The following is a 24,499-nucleotide window of genomic DNA, read 5'->3' as shown; positions in this document are numbered from 1 at the left end:
TCTGAAAAGTGAAGTATCCATTATGTTTGGTTGTCAGCTATGTTCAACCCGTTACACTGCATTTCGAATCAAGAACTTTTCCAGAAGCACCTCTACAATCTACGAATACCAAAAGAAATGGTGCTGCGCCCCAATTTTATTAATTATCGTCTGAAAAGTGAAGTATCCATTACGCTTCGTTGTCGGCTATGTCCAACCCGTTACACAGCAATAATAGCCACTATGAAAAATACAGACGGTTTCCGTTTAGAAGGGAAGCCATAATGTGCTCGCACCAAATCGACACCTTTCCCTGTCAGCAAAGATGAATGGGACACAAAGGAGCACACTGGTAAGTCCATGAAGAATGCATTGTACGTACTGTGGTATGCCAAAAGGCACCTGTCGGGCCAAAGCGACGTCGAACAGTGAAAAAATCAAGCCCGTACCCTTAGCCGTTATCGAGTTACGCTTGTCTGAAGGAATCAGTCAGTTACTTACTTACTTACTCAAAATTCCGTCAAATAAAAATTTTTAAAAATTCCGTAGCAACTTGTTGAAAGCATTTCGGGTCGATCTGAAAGCTTGTTTGGGCTTAGTTTTACCTCACCAATACTGCCTCATCATCGTCAGGGAAAATTGAGGCTGGTTTTTGGGTGATGTTATTTCTGGGCCACATCTACTCCTTTGTGGTCCCTACTATACAGTTACTATCGTACTGTATGATATGAAGCTGTAAAACCAACATAGATACTGTTCTCCACCTACACCTGTACATGTTTTCCGTGTAGTTGAGACATTGAACTTCTGTTTAGTGCAAATCTGAGTGAAATCCCCTGAAGTATATGCATATTATGGCATGGTTACAAAACACTAATTTTAACACTAAAATTGATTCTCCTCCCACAGTTAATTGTGAAACTCCCTAAAAATTCTTGTAGTGGCTTGCAATAGTATTATCTTTAAAAGTATGGAAACAGATTTTTAGGAATGAATACTATGGCTTCAAAAAAGGAGATTAGTGTTTTTCATAGAATTTTTAGGGGAGCCTGTATTCCGCAGAATACGGAATAGCGGAATTACGGAATAAACGAAAATCACATTCTAAATATTTTGTTACTGTTTATAGCCTCTATAACGTTTTAATATATATTCCTCACCTCATAGAGAACTGTAATGCCGCAAGTGGTCCCCCGCCGCAAGTGGTCCGGCCGAACCATGTAAAGCTGCTACAGATGGTCCCCCCCTGCCACAAATGGTCCCCCCCCCCTGCCACAAATGGTCCCCCCCTGCCACAAATGGTCCCCCCACCAGAATTATATTTAACGTGTATTATCACGCTCACTGATAGCTACGCCAGCTATTCACCATATACGGATGCATAAAGAGAGAATCAGTTTTCTTTGATCATGATAAAATCTCCCAGTTTACGTAGTTATTATAGCCAACGTGGACACAGAACCGATTTGAGAGGTCATTCTGGTCAAGTTGTACCGAGCTAGCCACTTAGTTAATTACCTAGTAGCTACAGTACTAAGGCTAAGCTTAAACGTATATCGAAGCGGTGTCACATCGTCAGCCCGATAGCTATATAGTCGGCTTCTTGGATTGCTCTTGGTCAAACTATAGATATAGCTTTATAACTGCGGGATGCTGGGATATAGTGTCGATAGCAACGAATGCAGCCAAGAATCAAGTCAAGAATGGCGACTCTTGGATGATGCTGTTCTCTACATTCGGGAGAATAAGTATAGAGAAGGCTGCACAAAGAATGAGAAAAGATGCATTCGACGCAAAGCACAGAGATTTTCTATTGAAGATGGTGAATTACTTTACACAAAGAAAGATAAAACAAAGGTACCGATCATCACTGAAATACTGCATGCATATTATTGATTCATCCTTAGCTAATTGTACTAGTTTTAACATTTTTGTCCTTAAAGCTATAGCTTTCATATATTATAGCTATACGTAGCTACATAGTTCATCAACAATTATTTTGCTTGTGTTTGCATTTATTAGGTGAGGTATGTTACTGATCCTTTGGAAAAGCAGCGAATCTTAAAAAGTTGCCACCAGCACCCGACTTCATGACATATGGGGGCTAAGAAAACCTTGGCACGCATCACTGAACGATTTATTTGGCCAGGAATAAGCAAAGATGCCTACAGTTTGGTGAGTTTAATGCATGAGTTCTGTATAAAGTAACTAATTGATTCTGCAGATAGCTATGAAATGCCAGTAACAGCACACACCAAATTATACGTGTATAATAAAGGCTGGATTGTATATTGTGTACATTCACTTGACATCTGCATCTGTAGCCAATTCTTTCATTTTATTTTAATCATAGCAATTTTGTTTTTTCTAATTTTGTAGACTGCATGAATGTATAGAGCAGATAACAGCTCATAATCTCTATACTCTGCTGTAGAATATAGCTACATAGGTATAACATTTCAATTTGTGTTTATGTAATTTTCAGGTGAAAGAATGTGATATATGTCAACGAATGACAAAGAAGATGGAAACTGGTGTACCTGAGCTTCATCCTGTGCCTGTAGTCTCCACCTGGCATCGCATTGGTATTGATTTTGTTGGTCCCCTGAAATACAAATCAAGACAAGGCAATTGATATATCTTAACCGTATCTGATTACTTTAGTAAATTTACACAAACTTTTGCTTGCAAAGATAAGGAAGCTGTGACTGTTTGTGATGCTCTTTTCAAGGTAACCGTAGATGCATGCATAGTTATACTGCATTGTTTCAGCTATTATGCATGACTATGTATATGCTTGCATTTTATCTGATTGCAGCTATTTATGCAATTTGGAATTCCTAAAGTAGTTACCAGTGACCAGGGCAGCGAATTTAACAACAACCTGGACAAAGAGCTGATGAAACTTCTAAATGTTGATCATCGATTGACAAGTCCTTATCATCCACAAGTAAAGCAGTACAGTATATATATAGGCAGGGGCAGCGGAGAAGGGGGGGTGGGGGGGGGGGGCAAGGGGGGCTGCAGCCCCTGTGAAAAAATTATGGAGGGGCTTAGCCCCCCTAAAATTATTTAGTAGCATTATTCGAGATACTCTAATAGAGCAGTCACAGTATTCTTTGAGGAGCAGTGTAGCAAGCTACGTATGTAGTTATAAATAAGGAGATATAGTCTAGTTGGTAGAGGGCCAGCAGGTAACGACCTTTTATTTTTTTTGGTCTTTGATTTACAACTAGACCATGGCATCATCAAGCTAGACCCCCAACCACCCCTAAATATAGGTGTCTCCGCCGCCTCTGTATATAGGTTGTATGCATTAACTACATTTTACGTATATTCAGGCTAATGGCTTAGATGAACGTTTTAATCAGACTTTGCAACCAATGATTGTCAAATTTGTTGAAGAGAAAAAGGAGAAATGGGAAGATTACCTGTTTATGTGTGTGTATGCCTACAACACATCCAAGCATGAATCATCTAAGTATGCACCGTTTACTGTCATGTTTGGACGGCAAGCAGTGCTTCCAGTGGAAGTTTCTTCCCCCACAAAGGCAGGTTTGGAACAAAACCTAACTTCTGACCATGACAACACAGATCATCTAATTGATAGACATTTCCTATTTCACAATGAAAGGTTGGAAAAAGTGAAAGCAAACATCATTGATGCCCAGGCAAGACAAAAGAAAGCGTATGACAGGAAACGCCACAATCCAGATTTGTTTACATGTGGTACTCTGGTTTTGAAGAGGGATATGAAGCGAAAGAAGCAGGCAGGTGGAAAATGGATTTCAAATGGCTCGGACCTTTTAAAGTGATGAAGTCTATGGGAAGAGGCTTGTATCAAATTCAGAATGTTGATTGTACAGAAAAAGTGGAGAAAATTCATGGTGTGCATTTGAAGCCATATGTTCCTTCTACAAAGGTATGTAAAATAATTTAGCTACAAATTGATGTGCATACAAGACTACAAGCTTCATTTTATAGATGCCGAATATGAAACCACCACAATTTGGTGAAATAATGCATTCATCACAGAATACCAGTGAGGCATCATTACAGAATACCAGTGAGGACCCCAAGATTGGAAAAACTGCAGGAAATTGTCCAGATTCTACTAAGACTGAGTGCAGTTCACTAGACATAGAAGAACAATTTTATCCAAATCTCACAGCCAAGAATGATAGCAGTGATTCACCAACTGCAGAAGATAAGCATGCAACTGATACTACAAAAGGTAAAATTCATGCATATATATATATATATATACAAGCCATATATGAATGCACTATACATGTAGCTTTGCAGTGAACCTATATGTTTACTCTATACATTAATCACAGCAATATTACATTTGTACAGTTACTAGTAACCAATTGCAAGTTACCAATCATAATGTTGTTGAGGAAGAAAGTGCATTAAGTTTTTCAGTGATTGAATTGGAGGTTAGTCATCATTACAATACTGTAATGAAATGACCATATTTTTTTTGCCAAAGGGTGGTCCTGGCTTTGATTACAGCTCACCAAAACATGCTGGTGGTTATTTTGCTGAATTTGTTCCAAAAGGCTGTACCGGCATCCTATCACCAATAGCACAACAGGCAAAGAACTCCCTTGCTTCACTGATAGTTTCTGCTAATAGAGGTTTGAGTTCTGTGTATGCATGCACTTACTTAGCAACACATGCATACATCCATACATATGTATATGCATACAAAATATAAATTTCATGGCCTAAATTCATGCTCCCAGGGAAAAACCTGATTGACGAAGTACTATCCTTACCCCAAGGAATTTCCAAGTGCAAGAAAGTGTTGAGTTTTGACTTTAAAGATGAACGACAAACAAATGCCAAGGGCAAGAAGCGCAAGTTGATCACTCAATATTCAGTAAGGTCCTGTCAGGTACATATCTTTGTTTCCTATACTAAATTTTTCAGCATTTAAATGGAAATCTTTGTAAGCAATCAAAAATTGCAAATGGCACTGAACATGACAACAAGGTATGCTATCCACAATGAACCATTTCTTAAGCATCCACCATAAACACAGAATACACAAAGAAGTGAAGAAATTGATTATGAAAGCTCCAAGCCCATGCCTACTGAACAGGAAGATATTACTGCAAATAGAAAGGTATGTATAATATACATGGAGTAAATTTAGGTCAGGTCACTGTGTGATAATACCTTAAAGAATGCAACGGAACTTCAAGATGAAAGTCAACAGCAGAAAAAAGACCAGCAGTGGTAAGTACATGACATATTGGCTTGTATCATCACTTGCTGTTACTGTACAATTTTCTGTAGAACGTCTATCAAAAATCTTCCAAGGCAGGCATAAGTTTCTTTTGGAAGCAAAGATTGCTGCATACAAATTGTATGATATATCTTTCTTAACACTAGCAAGAAAAAATGAATGGGTTTCAGATGAAGTAAGTGTAACGAACTGAAATAAAGTTTATTTTCACCTGTGTTGTGTTTTTATATATTTCTAAATACTGTAGGTTATCACTGCTTACCTCCACTTATTGGTGAATGCTAATGGTATGATAAGTTGAAAAACAGATTACAGAAGAAGAATAAAATTAATGTCCTTGTATACAGAAAGGAAAAGTCATGGTTATAGACAACTCTGTAATGAATAAGATATGTAGAGGAAAGTTTTTTAATGATGACAAGAAACCGATCAAGGTAAGCAAGTACATTTTTGCCATTCTATAGCATTTTATGTGTTTTAAAGCTGAACATCCAATGTTATGACTACGGAATTGGTGTATTCCTCCAAGGAGGAAATCATTGGGTACTACTGGTATGTTATATACCAACTTGCTGTGCAATTAAACTGTAGCATTTCTCTTGCTTTGTCTGCCAACAGTGTGTTGATGTAAAGAGGTTCAGCATTACTTATGTTGATCCGAAGGGGGAAAAAACGTGATGATGTACCAGCTGGAGAAACATTGGAGGTAGGTATTGTGTGAATATACCATCCTATTACTTGGAAAGTTTATTACATGCAATGCTCTAAAGGAATTTTGGCAATATGCAATACATGGAGGGTAAGTGGAGAAAAGCAGATGGAAAATGGAGAGTAATCACAAAGCCCCACTGTGTGCAGAAAGACACTGTTTCATGTGGAGTGTATGTCATGAAGGTAATAAATCTTCCAGTACATTAAGTTTATTATATACTGTAGCTACTCTTATGAAGTTCGCAGAATGCATCATATCACAGAATCCCCTTCCCAACACAATAAGTAACATAAATGACACAAGAAAGAGTATGGCTATTACATTGCTAGATGCTTCAGGTATATGCATTGTTTTGCTTATTTACTTGTATAGTATGAGCATCTTTCGTAGAACCACTACTAAATTATTGTCGGGCTTGCGGAATGTGTGATTCAACTGAAGATGAAGAAAACAATTGGGTAAGATAGCTATAGTCTTCTTATACATAACTGATCACTGATTGCGGATTTATAGATAAGATGTGACTACTGTGATTGGTGGTTTCACCTGACTTGCGTTAATAAGAGTCGTAAAGGAAGGAAGTCATAGAAGCAGCATGTAAAAAGTTTTGTGGGGCCTGTTGCACTAAACAATGTACTTATGAATTTTTATAACCTTTGTTCTGTATGATGGCATTGTAGCTAGATATTCTGCAATAATACAGTATACTCAAATAAACATTAAGGAGAATAGTACTGTATATTTGTAATAATTATATTTCAGTAGTTAGCTATTAGGAAACTCAAAAGTTTTAATGTGGCCAATTATGTTCTTTTCATTAATTAACCTGGGAATACAGTAACAAGTTGCCGGCAGATACCAGGAGAATACATGCATCCTTAGATAAACTAATCAAAGGTTGTTTGCTATTGTGGCAAGGGGGACCAACTCTGTATGGACCTGCCATTACCACTAATGAAGGGCATAGTTGTGACAAAGGCCGGGACAACAATGGCACCTTGGATGATCTGGTTATTGCTATATATACTAGCTATCAATAGCAACACGAAGGGCATAGCTAGTTGTGGCAAGGGAAGAGGGAGTCACTATGCCACTGAGTGACTGAGCTGGGGGATGGGTGGGAGGGAGAGGAGTGTTATACCACAACCAGACCCCTATAATCGGTCCCCCCGGACCTGTTATAGCTGCCATAGGTGGTCCTCCCAGACCATCTATGGCGCTTTAGTTGGTCCAGCTGGACCATCCATGGCGCCATAGTTGGTCTCCCCTTGAAATAAGCCAAAAATGGCGACTCATGGATGATGCTGTTTTCTACAAAAAGTTAGCTAGCTGGGAATACTGAGATAAGATGCATTTGACGGGGCAGTCGTGGCAAGAATGTTGGCCATAGCTTGGGCCATAGGTCGGACCAAATAGTTGCTGCAAATGGTCCGGCTATTATTGTTAGCATGGGGGACCAACTGTGGCAAGGGGGGACCAACTATGGCGCCGTGGATGGTCCGGCCGGACCAACTAAAGCACCATAGATGGTCCGGGGGGACCACCCGCAGCAACCATAACAGGTCCGGGGGGACCGGTTGTGGCATGACAGAACACAATCACGATGGCACCGATCGTCGGGGTGATCTTTAAATAGGATATGTACAAAGATATTCACTTTAGAACAATCTAACTAAGCTAAACTACCATCAAATACACTTCACTACACAATCGCTAGAAAACTAGAAGTTCTTTGTGCTACACCTGTATACGTACTCATACCAGCTGTCACACACGAGTAACTGCCTGAATTTATTAGAGTTATATACGAAGTATTAGAGACGAGGTTGGAGCTCTGATGTTGGGAGCTGAAAGCAGTATTATCCTCCGAATTTATTCGAAACACTTTGGGAAATGGTAACAGAGTTATAAGAAAGGTCAGATTATTCCATGCATGCAGGGTAGCTACCTAGGGGGTGGATTATTTTGTCCTAAACTATTTGGCCAGTTAGCTAGCTAGCTGCTCGTGTGTGACAGCTGGTATGAGCAAGTATAGCACAAAGAACTTCTAGTTTTCTAGCGATTATGTAGTGAAGTGTATTATGTAACAGTAGTTTAGCTTAGTTAGATTGTTCTAGAGTGAATATCTTTGTACATACCCTATTTAAAGATCGCCCCGAGGATTGGTGCCATCGTGATTGTGTTCTCTACGAGGTGAGGTATGTATATTAAAACGTTATAGAGGCTATAAACAATAACAAAATATTTAGAATGTGATTTTCGCTTATTCCGTTATTCTGCTATTCCGCAGAATACAGGCTCCCAATTTTTAGAGAGTTCAATGGCTCATTTGATCAAGTACTTCAAAAAATTACTTCCATACTTTTGTTACAAATATACTTAGGCAGCAGATGACAATGTTTAAGAAGCATAGAACCAAAACTGTGAGACTAGATCCAAAATTTGTAGAATTCCCTTTCCTTAGGTCTAAAATACTAAACTGAGTCTTAAGTCAGTACTTCTAACTGGAGATGGTGATTGTTAAGTACCACAAACACATCTGATACAAAAAGGAATGAAAAGCAAGCACAGATCAAAATTTTGCTTGTGAAGCCCCCTTAAGGAATTAGTAGCGTGCCCCCTCAATCTATTTATCTTTGAAAAGGTTGTAATGAGACCATAGTTGTACTTGTGGAGTATCTAGTGATGAAATACAGTACTGTACTGTACTTTACTTGCGGTAGAGATCAATTATAACAGACACAAACAACATACTAGCACTAATGTCAACTTACAATTGTATGCAATACAATGAAGCATTGAGGAACCAATATGACCAGAGCAGGACTCAAAATTGTGTCCACAGAAAAAACCTGAATTGACAGAATGTTGGTTAGTCATTGAGCAAGTGACCTGCTAGAAGAAATATAATATACTTGATAGTAAGGATCATGAAGGTTTTGCAAATTATTAACTAGTAACCAGATCAACATTTCCTTTATGACAACGTGATAGTACCATACAATAAACTACAGTAGTATGGTGTAAGTATCGATTGCATAAATTTTTGCTTCAGGTGATGATTTGCACAGTTTCAGTACCATTTATTGTAATGATCTCTATCACTAGGTTATAAATTTCCTGTGTTCCTACACTTGTTGGTATCGTATATTAGTCCAGCGCCTAAGCCAAATATTCGTTCACTTTTGATAAAAGCACCATTTTTTTACAGAGTATATGGAGCGTACACTAAGTGTTTTAAGAAGGGGAGGCACGTAAAAAGTCCTCAGGAACACCCCTTTTTGCACCCTGACAAGAAAACTATTTGTTACTATTAAAATCAATCATGTTTCTATCAAGTTAACTGCTGGGCCTAGTATCATAGTAGTACAAAGTATACAGCTGGAACATAATAGCCTATTAGTAATCTATAAAAAAAACAAATAGTTTTCTCACCTAGGCAGTAAACAAAATCACTAAAATTTCCATTTGCAGGGATTCTGTTAAAGTTTTGGACCTTCAATGCTGATGACTGTGTAGTACTATGTACAAGGATCATCCTGATGTGTATCGTTTCTTTATTAAAGGGGTATAACAAAAGTTATTTAATGCTAAAGTCACAGGTGAATATCTCAACAGAAAGCCATGAACTACAGCAGTTCAATTATCAAGCACAGAGCTTGAACAAAAAGTCCCTTGTCCTTATACTGGGCACCATATGAAAGGTAATTAAATTTCTAGTTTAATGAAGGCTGTTGCAAGTTGTTTCAACATCTTGTTCTCAAGTTACAGCGCTTTTAATTCAGTGTTATATAGTATAAGCAAGAAAAGCACAAAGATGTGTCATAAGGTACTTCTTAGTGCTCAAAATCTCACTTCATTGGAACCCAGCTCCTTTATGCTTATTTTGAGCATTATCACAGCACTAAGAAATACCTTAATATTCATCTGTGTGCTTTTCTTGCTTATGCTATGTTACACTGAATTGAAAGCACTGTAACTTGAGAACAAGATGTTGAAACAACTTGCAACTGCCTTCATTAAACTCGAAATTTAATTACCTTTCATATGGTGCCCAGTATAAGGACAAGGGACCTTTTGTTCAAGCTCTGTGCTTGATAATTGAACTGCTGTAGTTCATGGTTTTCTGTTGAGATATCCACCTGTGACTTTAGCATTAAATAACTTTTGTTATACCCCTTTAATAAAGAAATGATACACATCAGGATGATCCTTGTACATAGTACTACACAATCATCGGCATTGAAGGTCCAAAACTTTAACAGAATCCCTGCAAATGGAAATTTTAGCGATTTTGTTTACTGCCTAGGTGAGAAAACTATTTGTTTTTTTTTATAGATTACTAATAGGCTATTATGTTCCAGCTGTATGCTTTGTACTACTATGATACTAGGCCCAGCAGTTAACTTGATAGAAACATGATTGATTTTTAATAGTAACAAATGGTTTTCTTGTCAGGGTGCAAAAAGGGGTGTTCCTGAGGACTTTTTATGTGCCTCCCCTTCTTAAAACACTTAGTGCATGCTCCATATACCCTGTAAAAAAATTGATGCTTTTATCAAAAAGTGAACGATTATGTCAATTTTAAGGGCTTATGTACTGCACTATATATACTGCACCAACAGTAAAGAATGACACTTGAGATATTAGGCTACTGTATAGATATTGTGTGAATAAATGTGCATCCCAAATATTAGTTATTGGCAAACAAAACAGTGATATTTCCCTTTGGTTTCAGCTGTGTTTTGTCTGTTACATAGTGGATGAATCCATTGATATGCTTCCTGAGCTCAACACTTCACTAGAAGAGAACAACAAAGGAGAAACACAGAGTGCTAAGGTCCATCATGCATCCTGCAGTGCATAAAAAGGCATGTCTTGGGACCCAAGCAAAAGTTAACCATCTGTAGTAAATAATAGTGGTACAGTACTTGCCTTAGCGGAGGATCCAGGGGGAGGGGCACAGACAGGCTAAGTTGGGCTTTTACAGCTAAAACATCAATTCTAGCAAATTTTAAGCATCTATAAGTTACCAGGGCTACAGTGTCTATAGGGGCCGCACCCTTTAAGTTAGTCTGCTTCATCAAGCTCCAGACATGATTTCCTATTATAGCTAAATAGTTTCAGAACAAACTAAATGTGACCACTGTATAATATCACTTCTACTTGTATATTGGATCACTGGAAGTACATATAGGAGTACACCTTTATCAACATAGCTAAATGACAAAAGTACACAATCACAATCAATTTTAGATTATTAATCAAAAGAAGAATGGCTCCTCCAGAAAGGATGGATTTGCCCCAAATGTCCTGTGCTGGATCTGCCATTATGCCTGAAGTCATCGTGATCATTTGTCATTAGAAATAAACTTGTAGAAAACATTCAAGTTGGTACATATCAGGCAAATCTCAAGGGTACATGATATGTACAACTGACATGGCTAATATACAGTAGGCTAATAGCCTGCAGCGGGTGACTAATCACCCAAGGGATTTATCATTTAGATATCCTTGAAAATGTCAATTATGGGTCAGCAGCAAGTAATGTTGTAACTACATTTGTTAACATGAATGGGCAAGTCCTATGGATATCATGGTCAATCAAGCAATTTTACAAGCGTTAAAAAAGTTGTGCATCATTTAAAGACTGTTTAGAAAGTTTACTTAACATCTAGATGAGTAAGTTTTGCTGTAGAGTGGTCCCCTCATGTTGTCAAAAAGAGTGCATGATCTGTACCGTATAGCGGGTTATTTTCCCGAGGTGCAAATTTTTCCGATTGAAGAACCTTTAGCTTGAGCAGAAATTTTCCCGATTCAGAAATTCACGACCACCACACTACAGTAAAAATCTCACGTGAGTTACTTTTGCACCTGTCAATGCGGAATGAGTGCCGTCCGAGGTGCCGTCAGTATAGAATCTGCTGTTCAAGTCAAGGTCACCATGTGTACAAGAGCGTCGGGACGCCGGTAATAGGCGAGTTGCTTGTTTGTAAACAAGAACAACACAATATTCATGATCCATTTGCTGTGGCTGTATACAAGGGATCCATCATTGTAGGCCACATTTCTCGGCGTATTTCTGCAATGTGCCACACTTTTCTTGGAAACAGTTGGTGCTCTATTACGTGCAAGATTACAGGGCATAGGAGATATGTGCGTGATTCACCAAAAGGCGGTGTGGAAGTGCCTTGTCACCTTATATTTCATGGAGAAGAGTTTGACATTGAAAAGATCAGAAGCCTAGTTCAACACAAAATCAAAATTGTGGATGGATATTCCGAGAAAGAGATTGCAGAGATAATAAAAGGTGTTATCAGTGAAGATGTTATTCTGGTCAAGAATGAAAGTGCGGAAACCTACAGCCAGTACAGCAGTGACCAATACGGTGACAATTATTTAATTACTGAATATAATGCTACTCCAATCAAGACTGAGATTGAAGACCCAGAGATGAACAGCATAAAACAAGCAGCTGCTTTAGGTAGTGAAGATACTGCTGAGAACCCAGAAACTTACAGTGTATAGCAGCAACAAATCTGGTGATAATGCTTTAGATGATGCCAACACAATTACAAGGAGTATATGTACTTCAGACCAACCCCAAAGCTCAGTGCAACGTATGTCTTCTCCATGGCCAAATACCACAATATCACCTCTAGGGTTAGTACAAGAAGTGCTAAGATCACCTGAATCCAAGGGAGACTCTGAGGGAGAATCTGTAATCACACTGGATGTAGACAATCGACATCTTGCGGTATGTCTAAATCTAAAGCTTTGGCAACGTCTATATTTTATGGTAAGAAAACTAGCATGAAGAAGGGTACCTAGTTCAGAGATAATGCGTAAGAATTCACGTGAAGTACAATGGGTGAAACTAGGCAAATCTGGTCTTTTTAAATTAGATAGGGAAGAAATTGATGGTGGTAGCAGGTTAAATGATCAACATATAAACTATGCACAAGCCATGATCAAATCCCAGTTTTTCCTAGAGGGGTTACAGTGTACCCTATCCCAAACTTCTTGACAGCCTTCACAGAATGAAATACAAATTATCCATTCCCATGGTAACCATTGGATTGTTGCCAATACCTTGCTCTCAGAAAAGGGACAAGTGAATGTATATGATTCATTGTACGATTCTGTTGATGAGTACACTCTAAAATCCATTAAATTTTTGTTTAAAGATGAGTCAATCAAGATGTGGATGAGTGAAGTTCAAAAACAATGTGGAGGTGATGATTGTGGCCTATTTGCAATTGTCATTGTTGTTCAGCTGGCTAAGAAGTGTGATCCAGCAAAGGTAAAATATCGTCAGTACCAGATGAGATCACATCTAATAAACTGCTTTGAAAAGGGTAAAATGACAACTTTTCCTACTCAGAGTTCAAAGAAGTGACTATCTGGAACTTGACTGTTAAGCTATAGCTCTGTATATAACTAACATGATTAAGATATTGTTTTGAGTCAAAAAATTATAATACTTAATGTTGTCAACGTTGTATGTATGTATGTACAGCTGTACCTGTTAGACAATTTGATACACATACACAGCTATGTAAGGTACAATAGTGAATTAAACAGATAGTTTCTTTAACACATCGGTGATTCCAGAAGCTTTGAAACTATTTTTAATGATACTAGGATTACTCTTTAAATACTTGTGTGCTTCTTTAAGCCATGTAGCATTCAAGGGTTTCATTACTGAAAGGCGCAGGTCAACAGGTACTCGCCTGGATTCTTCTAAATCCTTAAATACCATCTGCGAGCACCAATCCCCAAACTGCTTCTTCAGTACCTCTTTAAGGCTCTTGTTAATACTGAGGCCCATTGGCTGCAATTTATTAGTGCAGTTAGCAGGAATATTTACAACAGAAATATTGTTCTGCTCTAATAATTGGTAAGTAGAATCCGTAGTTTGACCCTTAAAGGCATCAAACAGAACCATTGCAGGAAAACTTTCTGGCAGACCTAACTCTCCTTGTATTTTTTACATACGGTAGCAAAACCAATTCTATATACTCAAGTGTTTTCTGTTCATTGAACCAATGGTTGTCAGTGCAGGTGATATGCCAACCCTGGGGCAACGTGACTTTAGGTAAACAGGCCGATGTTTTCCCCTGATATATTAGTTGGAAAGGTAGCAGATTTCCAGTAAGAGATCCACAAACAACAGCAGTAATCTGTCATTTGTCATCCAAGGCTAAAAGCTCAACATGTTGCTGACCCTTTTGATCCATGGTCCATGCAGAACCAGGAACAATGTTAATTCCCGTGTGGTCCCAGTTCAAAATTAAATCATCCGGGATTCCTTGTAGCTCTTTAACCATGACAATATCAGCTAAGAATTGGCCTTTGATAGCATCAAAATCATCGACCAAATATTTTGTAGTTGTACTACCCCAAATTTCATATGATACAATAATGATTTTGCCCAATCTGATGTTATTCTTATAGGGCCATCCTCACCCGTAAACTCATCAGCTATTAATCCTGGGTTGTACTTTCTAACAATTGCTCTTGCAGCTGCCATTGTTATCTCTGTTGTAACTAGCCCACCTCCTTCGTGAACACTTCTAATGTAAGATTTTACCTCACTGTCAAGTGTATCCCCCAGAAGTAATGGTCGACCATGTTTTGCTACAGGTAGCACAGGTATTGCACAAACTTCCTCACCAGCTTTTTGTTTACTTTCCATCTCCCTATTGTATGTTGTAACCCACCCTTGCACAGAACTCTCATCAATAACTTTATCTGTAGTGCTGAATTTTCTAGCAGCTCAACAATTGCCGTTTTCAATAGCATATCTTGCTACTTTTGCCTTGAATTTTGGAGTTTACTTATTGTAAATGCCCCTCTTTTCGCCAGTAGATTTGAACTTGCTAGAACCACGGCCACTCGTGTTTATGACATGCATGACTTCAGTGTTAGTAGCTGCAATTGTAGAGGGAAGCATTTTGCTGCTCAATGGACCTCCTAGGATCCGGCAAATGAGCTTCACACCGCTTCTTAGAGAAATAATCTAAAAGTGATCTCGACATAATCGCCAGCTGACAATCGCGCTAAAATTATCTTAATCCCACAATTCTTAGCTAGCTAGCTAATTGAAAGCAATCATGCAGAATAAATTTTCCCGAGTCATGAGCTCATTCAGGAAATTCGGGAAAATTTGCACCTCGGGAAAATAACTCACTATACGGTATTCAAAATGTAGTAACATGCTTAGCTAGTTTTCTCCATAAAGTAACACATATCATACAGTGTAGAGTGGCAAGGATGACAAATCACCTCTAGAGGTGCAACGATATGGCAATTTACCAAAAATACCGATAACCAATATATTAGCTACAAAATTACCGATTCCGATACCGATATTTGTTAGTGTTGGATTGCATCTGAATACAGTATAAAAGTTTAAGTATGGAAACTACAATAACATTGCTAAAAAGGTGGTTGCCAAAACATTTTTGTAAAAAGATTTTAAAAAGACTTGTGCAATGAAAAGGTTTGAGCAAAGGAAAAAGCTCCACTTGGGAATCGAAACCTTGGCTACTTTAAATCAGTAGCATCTTCAACTCCTCCTTGACCCACAGTGCTACAAGGTCAAGTATACAAAAGGTTGAGCTATTATAGTACTTAAGTGAAATACCTGCTAAAAGTCAACTTTTTTTCCGATATCAATATCACAATATCGGTACTGATACCGATATTTATTTCTTTGAGCAGTTAGTCTACCTCTCCTACATCAAGGCCATTAAAAGGTACCATAGCCAGCTGTGGTTTAGCTTAAATGTACAGTCAGGTCCAGCCAGGGTTTATCAAGTTACGTATCAAGACACACGGTAGTGTGTTGTATGGCCAAGAAAGCCGGCACTCCACACCGTGAATATATTGACAGGAAGAAAAAAAATGCAATTTTTCATACACACATGGCTCCATGCTCTCTTATTCAAATGGAATTATTTTTAGTGATGTGCGATACGCCTGAAAGAGCGTATCTGTATCTAACAGCTGTGTAGTCACCGATACGATACGATACGGTACATCTTTCTAAAAGTGCAATTAGATGTGTGGGCTGCTATAAATTTTCATAGCTACAATAAGTACCAGCTATACCCTATTGCACTGTTATATAACAAGCTTTAAAAGAGTTCAGGAAAGTGGTAAGCAACCCAGCTACACTGTCATAGTGCCAAAAACACAGAACTTCCACATTAAAGTTAATTAAATGCGTGGGCGATAAGTTTTGATGGATCAATACCAGCTATTATTCCATTGGACTGTTACATAACAAGCTTAAGAGTCTAGGAAACTGGTAAACAACCAAGCCACACTTTAAATTGCACAAAACCAGACCTTCACATTTCTGTGATTGCATAATCAAAATATTGATACACAAACATGATCAAGACACACGGTAGTGTGTCATGCAGCCCAAGAAGCCGGCGTGCCACCCGTGAGTATATTAACAGGAAGAAAGAAAATGCAATTTTCACACCTATGTAGCTCTGTGATCCCTTACCCGATTGGAACCAAATATGCTAGAGAGGTGCCGGCCAGTAAGGGGAGTCTACACACCAAATTTGAAGAAAATCACTCCAGCCATTTCCGAGATACGAGCGAACAAAATTTCGTTTTAATTTCTTCGTTTTTTTCTTCTACTTCTTCATTTTGCACACTTCGCAAAATCCGCCATAAAACACGAATGCGTGCTCGGATCGGGCTGAAATTTGGCACACTTAAAGGGCTCATTAAGGCGGATCTGTGTACCAACTTTTGTAGGAATCCGATGAACATTCACGGAGTTAAGACCGATTATTTGCGTAAAATAAGGTTGAAGGCCTGTCACGCCTACAGGGTAAATTCCTTTGAGGAATCAGTTGAAAATTGCTATGTAGATGGAGCAACCATTGTAGGAGTGCCTTTTTGTGGTTTGAAAGGAATCGGGATAAAGACCATGGAGATATGACACAAAACCCAACCTGTGTCAAAATTACGCGATCGATTTTTATGAATAAAAAACTATTAGTTTTCGTGTCTATCAGGCAAACCGCTTAGAGCAATGAGCTGAAAATCAGTATGTAGCTGGAATAATCATCATAGAAAGTCCTTGCAGTAGTACAGAAGAATTGGATTACAAACCACTGAGTTATGATTCGAAAGGCAACTACGTGTAGCAAATGCGAGATCGAGATACTCTAATAGAACAGTCACCCTAATAAAGCATTCAGCTGCATTTATAATTTACTCAATTATATTACATTGCAAATTATTCTGTAGGGAATTCAGTTACAAACAAGTCACCCTGTAGTCAGATCAGCCAGAAGAAGGTACCTAATAGAGAGTTCAGCTACAAAGAAACCATCATGTAGAGAGTTCAGCTCAAACAAATTGCCCTGTAGAGAGATCAGCTGTAGAAGAAGTTACCTTGTAGAGAGTTCAGTTACAAAGAAACAATCATGCAAAGTGTTCAGCTACAAACAAATCACCCAGTAGAAAGTTCCGCTATGAACAGATCACACTGTAGAGAGTTCAGGTAGAAACAAGTCATGTTGTAAAGAGATCAAGTAACCTTGTAGAGAGTTCAGCTACAAAGAAACCACCATGTAAGAGAGTTCAGCTGCAAACAAATCACCTGTAGAGAGTTCAGCAGGAACAAGTCACCCTGTACAGAGATCAGCTAGAAACATGTCACCCTGTAGAGAATTCAGCTACAAACAAATCACCCTGTAGAAAGATCAGGTAGAAGAAGTTACCTTGTAGAGAGTTCAGCTGCAAACAAATCCCCTGTAGAGAGTTCAGCTAGAAACAAGTCACCCTGTAGAGAGATCAGCTAGAAACAAGTCACCCTGTAGAGAGTTCAGCTAGAAGAAGTCACATTGTAGAGAGTTCAGCTACAAAGAAACTACCATGTAGAGAGTTCAGCTGCAAACAAATCACCCTGTAGAGAACTCAGCTACAAACAAATCGCCCTGTAGAAAGATCAGCTAGAAGAAGTTACTTTGTAGGGAGTTCAGCTACGAACAGATCACCCTGTAGAGAGTTCAGCTACAAGCAAATCACACAGTTACAAAGAAACCACAATGTAGAGAGTTCAGCTGCAAAAAAATCAATCACTCTGTAGAGAGTTCAGCTAGAAAAAGTCACATTGTAGAGAGTTCAGCTGCAAATAAATCACCCTGTAGAGAATTCAGCTACAAACAAATCACCCTGTAGAAAGATCAGCTAGAAGAAGTTACCTTGTAGAGAGTTCAGCTACAAAGAAACCACCATGTAGAGAGTTCAGCTGCAAACAAATCACCTGTAGAGAGTTCAGCTAGAAACAAGTCACCCTGTAGAGAGATCAGCTAGAAAAAAGTCACCCTGTAGAGAGTTCGGCTAGAAGAAGTCACATTGTAGAGAGTTCAGCTACAAAGAAACTACCATGTAGAGAGTTCAGCTGCAAACAAACACCCTGTAGAGAACTCAGCTACAAACAAATCTCCCTGTAGATAGATCAGCTAGAAGAAGTTACCTTGTAGGGAGTTCAGCTACAAACAAATCATCCTGTAGAGAGTTCAGCTATGAAAAGATCACCCTGTAGAGAGTTCAGCTAGAATAAGTCACCTTTTAGAGAGTTCAGCTACAAAGCAACCACCATGTAGAGAGTTCAGCTAGAAGAAGTCACCTTGTAGAGAGTTTAGCTGCAAACAAATCACCCTGTAGAAAGATCAGCTAGAAGAAGTTACCTTGTAGAGAGTTCAGCTACAAAGAAACCAGAGTTCAGCTGCAAACAAATCACCTGTAGAGAGTTCAGCTAGAAACAAGTCACCCTGTAGAGAGATCAGCTAGAAACAAGTCACCCTGTAGAGAGTTCAGCTAGAAGAAGTCACATTGTAGAGAGTTCAGTTACAATGAAACTCCCATGTAGAGAGTTCAGCTGCAAACAAATCACCCTGTAGAGAATTCAGCTACAAACAAATATGCCCTGTAAAAAGATCAGCTAGAAGAAGTTACCTTGTAGAGAGTTCAGCTACAAAGAAACCAGAGTTCAGCTGCAAACAAATCACCTGTAGAGAGTTCAGCTATGAACAGATCACCCTGCAGAGAGATCAGCTAGAAACAAGTCACCCTGTAGAGAGTTCAGCTAGAAGAAATTACCTTGTAGAGAGTTCAGCTACAAAGAAACCACCATGTAGAGAGTTCAGCTGCAAACAAATCACCCAGTAGAAAGTTCAGCTATGAACAGATCACCCTGTTGAGGGTTCAGTTAGAAACAAGTCATCCTGTAGAGAGATCACCTAGAAGTATCACCTTGTAGAGAGTTCAGCTACAAACAAATCACCTGTAGAGAGTTCATCTACAAACAAATCACCCTGTAGAGAGATCAGCTAGAAGAAGTCACCTTGTAGAGAGTTCAGCTATAAAGAAACCACCACGTAGAGAATTCAGCTGCAAACAAACACCCTGTAGAGAACTCAGCTACAAACAAATCGCCCTGTAGAAAGATCAGCTAGAAGAAGTTACCTTGTAGGGATTTCAGCTACAAACAAATCACCCTGTAGAGAGTTCAGCTACAAAGAAATCAATATGTAGAGAGTTAAGCTGCAAACAAATCATCCTGTAGAGAGTTCAGCTATGAAAAGATCACCCTGTAGAGAGTTCAGCTAGAAGAAGTCACTTTTTAGAGAGTTCAGCTACAAAGCAACCACCATGTAGAGAGTTCAACTGCAAACACATCACCCTGTAGAGAATTCAGCTACAAATATATCGCCCTGTAGAGAGACCAGCTAGAAACAAGTCACCCTGTAGACAGATCAGCTAGAAGAAGTTACCTTGTAGAGAGTTCATCAGCTGCAAACAAATCACCCTGTAGAGAATTCAACTACAAACAGATAACCCTGCAGAGAGTTCAGCTAGAGTCAAGTCACCCTGTAGAGAGAATCCTGTAAAGAGTTCATCTACATGCATACAAGCAGATCACCCTGTAGAGAGTTCAGCTACATTTCAAGTCACCCAGTAGAGAGATCAGCTGCAAATTATCCTGTGGGGATTAATTGACATGTAATAATTATATGCTCTCTTTTTATATTATGAACTCTTGATATATGCATTATATATATAATTTGTACATTTACTGATAAAATCAGAATGAGTTAAAGTATTTATAAAATCTGCTTCATCTTTTTCTTTTTCCAGTGGTAAAGAAAAATATATAGGTTAAAAAGCCCCAAAGCTGGCCATAGGCCGGCTTTGGGGTATACAAATACAAAAAGAAGTGAAATGTAATCAAAAACAGCCAAGCTGTAAAAAAAGGAGTGCGGCCCTTGAAAAGGCTATGGTGAAAAAAGATGTGAAATCCAAGGTGGCGGCCAAGAAATGGCTGTGATGGTAGGTTAATGGTAAAATTTTTAATAACAACAATTCAGGTGAATTTTGTGCCAATTGACCAAGCGGCACCAAATTCACCTGAATTGTCGTTATTAAAATTTTTACCATTAACCTACCATCACAGCCATTTCTTGGCCGCCACCTTGGATTTCACATCTTTTTTAACCATAGCCTTTTCAAGGGCCGCACTCCTTTTTTTACAGCTTGGCTGTTTTTGATTAGATGTAGATATCGCGATACAACTAGAGTATCGCAATATTCCGATATATCCGTATGTATCACACATAATTATTTTTACAATACAAAATTAATGCTGTTCACCTTTAGCATCTCACGTACCAAATTTGAGCAAAGTCACCTTATGCATTCATGAGATATGAGATATGACATCTCAAATTCAGCATAACTGTTTTTTTTTTTCTCTTTGCTCTGAGGGGCTTAGATTTTTCTTCATGCTCTTACATACTACAAAAACCACTGTAACCATCATGGCTCAAACCTTTTGTGGTTTAAAGCAAATTGCACAGACAGCTACAGAGTTATAAGGAGAAACTAAGGTACAGTATAATATAGTGGGGTTAAAATATTTTAATAAAACAGTCATTGAGAATTAAGAAAGGATATAAAAATGTCGAAAAACAATTTGTCCAGCAAGGACCTCCAATCCATTTCTCAAACCCAAATCTTTCACCACTGAACCACTGCTGTCAGCTGATTAATAAATGAAAATTCTAGTTTAAATCTACTAAAGTTTACAATTCCATACAGTAGATCTACCAATGGACAATCTAGAACATTCTATGTGTGTTTTATTAGAAGTCCTTGAAAAAAATGTGCACTCTATTAGAGTATTTAAGGGAAATAGTCAAATAAGTCTACAATATGATGATACAGTACTATTATAACTTCTATCTTCCATAATCATCATTCTATCTGTAGATAAGAAATTGGGTAAACAAGCCCCAAAGCCAGTCTATGACTTGCTGTGGGGTATTAAAAACACAAAAAGAAGTGAAATCCATGCAAAAACAAAGCCAAGCTTTAAAAAAAGAGTGAGGCCTTCAAAAGCTTGGGTTTAAAAAGTTGTGAAATTGAAAGTGATGGCTAAGAAATACATGTAGCTGCAATGATATTATGCTGCTGCGTGCATTTATTAGCATAACATTATTGCAGCTATTTCTTGGCTATATCCTTTGATTTCACAACTTTCTTCACCACCAGGTTTTTGTAGGCTGCACCAGCTAGGCCGTTTTTGCATGGATAAGATATGTACCTGGAAATTTGCTTTTGAATTTAGGTGGCTTCATGATACATGTACATTCTGCAATTTGTATAAGCTAAAGAAGATATTAAATTTGCACATTAGGTGACTATCCCCTTAGTGCCAGCAATATTATCCTCACTATAGAGTAGAAAGTATTGAAGAGATCATATCTTAAAGAATTTTGATTTTTTAATCACTAAAATGAAAACATTACATGTATATGTTCACTACCTGTTCAATTTTAAAGTGTGCATACACATAAGCATAGACGACACTATTTTTCAGAGAGCCACCGGATTTATAAGGACTACAATACTGTACGGTACTGCTCAAATGCAACTTTGTCTCGCAAGAATGTGAGCAATTTAAAAAACTCGCTAATTAAAGGGCGTGGCACCCATTTCATATGCGAGTATTCATCCTGTTTCATTTAGGATGAATACTCGCATGTGAAATGGGTGCCATGCCCTTGAGTTTTTTAATCGCTTGCTCTGTCACGAGACAATGTTGCATTTGAATGGTACCATAAATACAGACTGCTATGGCAGACAACATATATACTACCTGTATAAATCACACTTACAGTAAACAAAATCTTCTCTTTAAAATGAGTATTGTCACTTAAGTCTCCAACTAAGTCTGTCTTATTGCTTGATCCTTCAGTATAGTCATCTCCTATATTAGCCAAAACTCTTGTAAATATGTACATACACTGTATAACAATTCTATGAAACAAACACACTTACAGAAAGTAATTTAGAATGAAAGTAATGAGTAACTAGTTACTATTTCACGGATAGATCTACAAAACTTTATCATTCTACTAGAACTTTCATTTATTAGGTAGAAATTAAGTGAGGTGAGCAACTGACAGCAGTGGCAGAGTGGTAAAGGGATACTGTAGGTGTGAAGGTCCCTGGTTCGAACCCTGGAGGATTATTTGCACACGTTTTTCACTTCTTGGTGACTGTTCTATTAGAGTATCTTGATCGCGTTTGTTTCACATGTTTGGTTTTTGCTTTATATATCTCCTTAGCTACTACCCTCAGTACTTTAAAACCACAAAAGGTTGCACTACGATAGTTACTTCAAGTACAGACTGATTTTCAAGTTATTCTGTCAACCGAATTACCCTGCAGGCATGACAACAAATTGCATTTGCAATTTTCAAAATCACGCAACAGTAACTTTCTTGTTCCTAATTCGATCTGTACAAAAATTGGACTGTAAATGTGCTGCATTATGCCCTCCAAATTTGACGTCGATTGACTGAAGCATGCATGAGTATTACTATTTTTCTAAAGTGCGCAAAACGAAAAGGAATTAAGAATACGTAAGAAGATTAAGAAGAAAAATATAAAGAAAATAAAACAAACTTTGAAGCCGCATATCTCAGTGATACCTGGGTGGATTTCACTCAAATTTGGAATACACTGTAGGAGGTTCCCTACCCCAAGGGAGTTTCCACTGGTTAATTTTTGTTCAGGCACTATCGATCTATGGATGCATGAAAACAGTGTTTTCTTGGTTCCTGTAAAATACGCACTCGTCTGTTGCATGTCCGCACTAGCTATACTTGGTTGCACAACACACTATCACGTGTCCTGATTACAGCTAATTTTTGCATGTTTCACAATGTATCTCTGTGAAATGACCAGTTAATCACTTAGTTTAGGTGTATTATTAATCAGTACACTTTAACAGAATGACACAAGTTTAGCAGATTCTTGCACTTTGGAGTTAAATTCTCCAATAGCAAAATATAATGGCTCTTGAATTGTTCTATACATTACCACCTGAATTTTTGTTGTAACATTACCATGGTGACATTAATTCAGTAGTAATTATGACCTAGTACACACTCCAGCATTTTCTGTATAGTCTGCTGTAGAGATTATGGTTGCAAATGTTTTTGTATATAGCGCAATACATACATAGGCAAGGAACGATGTCTGTCAACGAGGTTTTTCAGTCAACCGATTCAATAAAGCTAAGGCTACTACAAGGACATAGAGTGGTGTCTAAGGACTAAGGGAAAAATTTAGTGTTGTCTAACATTTATTCAGGTACCTGTAACAAAATCACAATAACATTTTTGATAAGGATTACTCTACAACCTTAGTGATGACTGATGGGCTTAGTCCCACTCCTTGGTCTAGATTACCTCTATTATACATTATTACTATTAAACAGGTGCTTACAGCCAGAGGGGACATTATTAATTACTATGGCCAGCAATTTTCTTCCGACCAAATGAGAAAGGAAAGAAATTTGGAAATTAGCCGACAGTCTGGCTAGCAACACCAGTATCTACACCTGAGGGGTCTACAGGGGCCATTCTTTTGCACACTTTTAAAACTTGTTCTGTGTATTTTGATTACTTTGGTACAGATAAAGCGTTAACATCATTGCAGCCATTTCTTGGCTGCTACCATAGGCTGCACCTTTTTTCACAGCTTGACTGTTTTTGTGTGGAATTATAAGTAGACACGTTTATTTACAATATTCCCCAAGAGCTCGCTTATTATTGTACTACTTTATAAATGATGGATTCCCTCTTCAGAAGAATAAACGAAGAAAAGAAAATCAAAACTTTGGCTGCTCATATTTCACAAATGGCAGGAGCAAATTTGCTGTGTGGCGTACCCTACCTGGTGAACAGCTATAGTGTGCTTTGGAGAAGGATCATGGAGTAGCTATGCAGGCATGAAAACTGCATTATCTTTCTTCCTGTCAATATACACACAGTGGGAAGCGCCAGCTTTCTTGGCTACATGACACACTACCGTGTGTCTTGATTACTATAACTACAACTACTAACACAACCAAAAGAACTGCATTCATTCTAAAACATTATCATCGATGCTTGTTAGGGCATAGTGACAGAGGATCATTTTGGAATTGCATTTCCATATGG

The 24,499-nt window shown here is 38.2% G+C and overlaps 2 protein-coding genes across 4 annotated transcripts in view; one reads left to right on the top strand and one right to left on the bottom strand.

The window, feature by feature from the left end:
• The window catches only part of LOC136256945 (uncharacterized), a 53,453-nt gene that overhangs the window by 9,033 nt on the left and 19,921 nt on the right, over positions 1-24,499 (bottom strand). For 2 of the 3 annotated variants that reach the window (XM_066050018.1, XM_066050016.1), the window contains exons 2-3: positions 22,166-22,257; positions 8,723-8,800 (exon numbers count right to left, since the gene is read on the bottom strand). In XM_066050018.1, the coding sequence (XP_065906090.1) occupies positions 8,723-8,800; positions 22,166-22,257 (170 nt within the window). The remainder of the gene's footprint in view (positions 1-8,722; positions 8,801-22,165; positions 22,258-24,499) is intronic. The other variant, XM_066050017.1, reaches the window with a different exon arrangement.
• On the top strand, positions 5,910-6,773 carry LOC136256946 (uncharacterized). The gene is made up of 5 exons (XM_066050019.1): positions 5,910-5,942; positions 6,007-6,130; positions 6,187-6,286; positions 6,339-6,406; positions 6,462-6,773. Exons 1-5 carry the CDS (start codon positions 5,914-5,916, stop codon positions 6,534-6,536), a joined length of 396 nt encoding a protein of 131 aa, XP_065906091.1. The 5' UTR covers positions 5,910-5,913; the 3' UTR covers positions 6,537-6,773.

The sequence above is a fragment of the Dysidea avara genome, chromosome 5 (genome assembly GCF_963678975.1).
Source record: "Dysidea avara chromosome 5, odDysAvar1.4, whole genome shotgun sequence".
NCBI classification, from domain to species: Eukaryota; Metazoa; Porifera; class Demospongiae; order Dictyoceratida; family Dysideidae; genus Dysidea; species Dysidea avara.
This window is presented reverse-complemented; position numbering and strand designations above follow the sequence as displayed.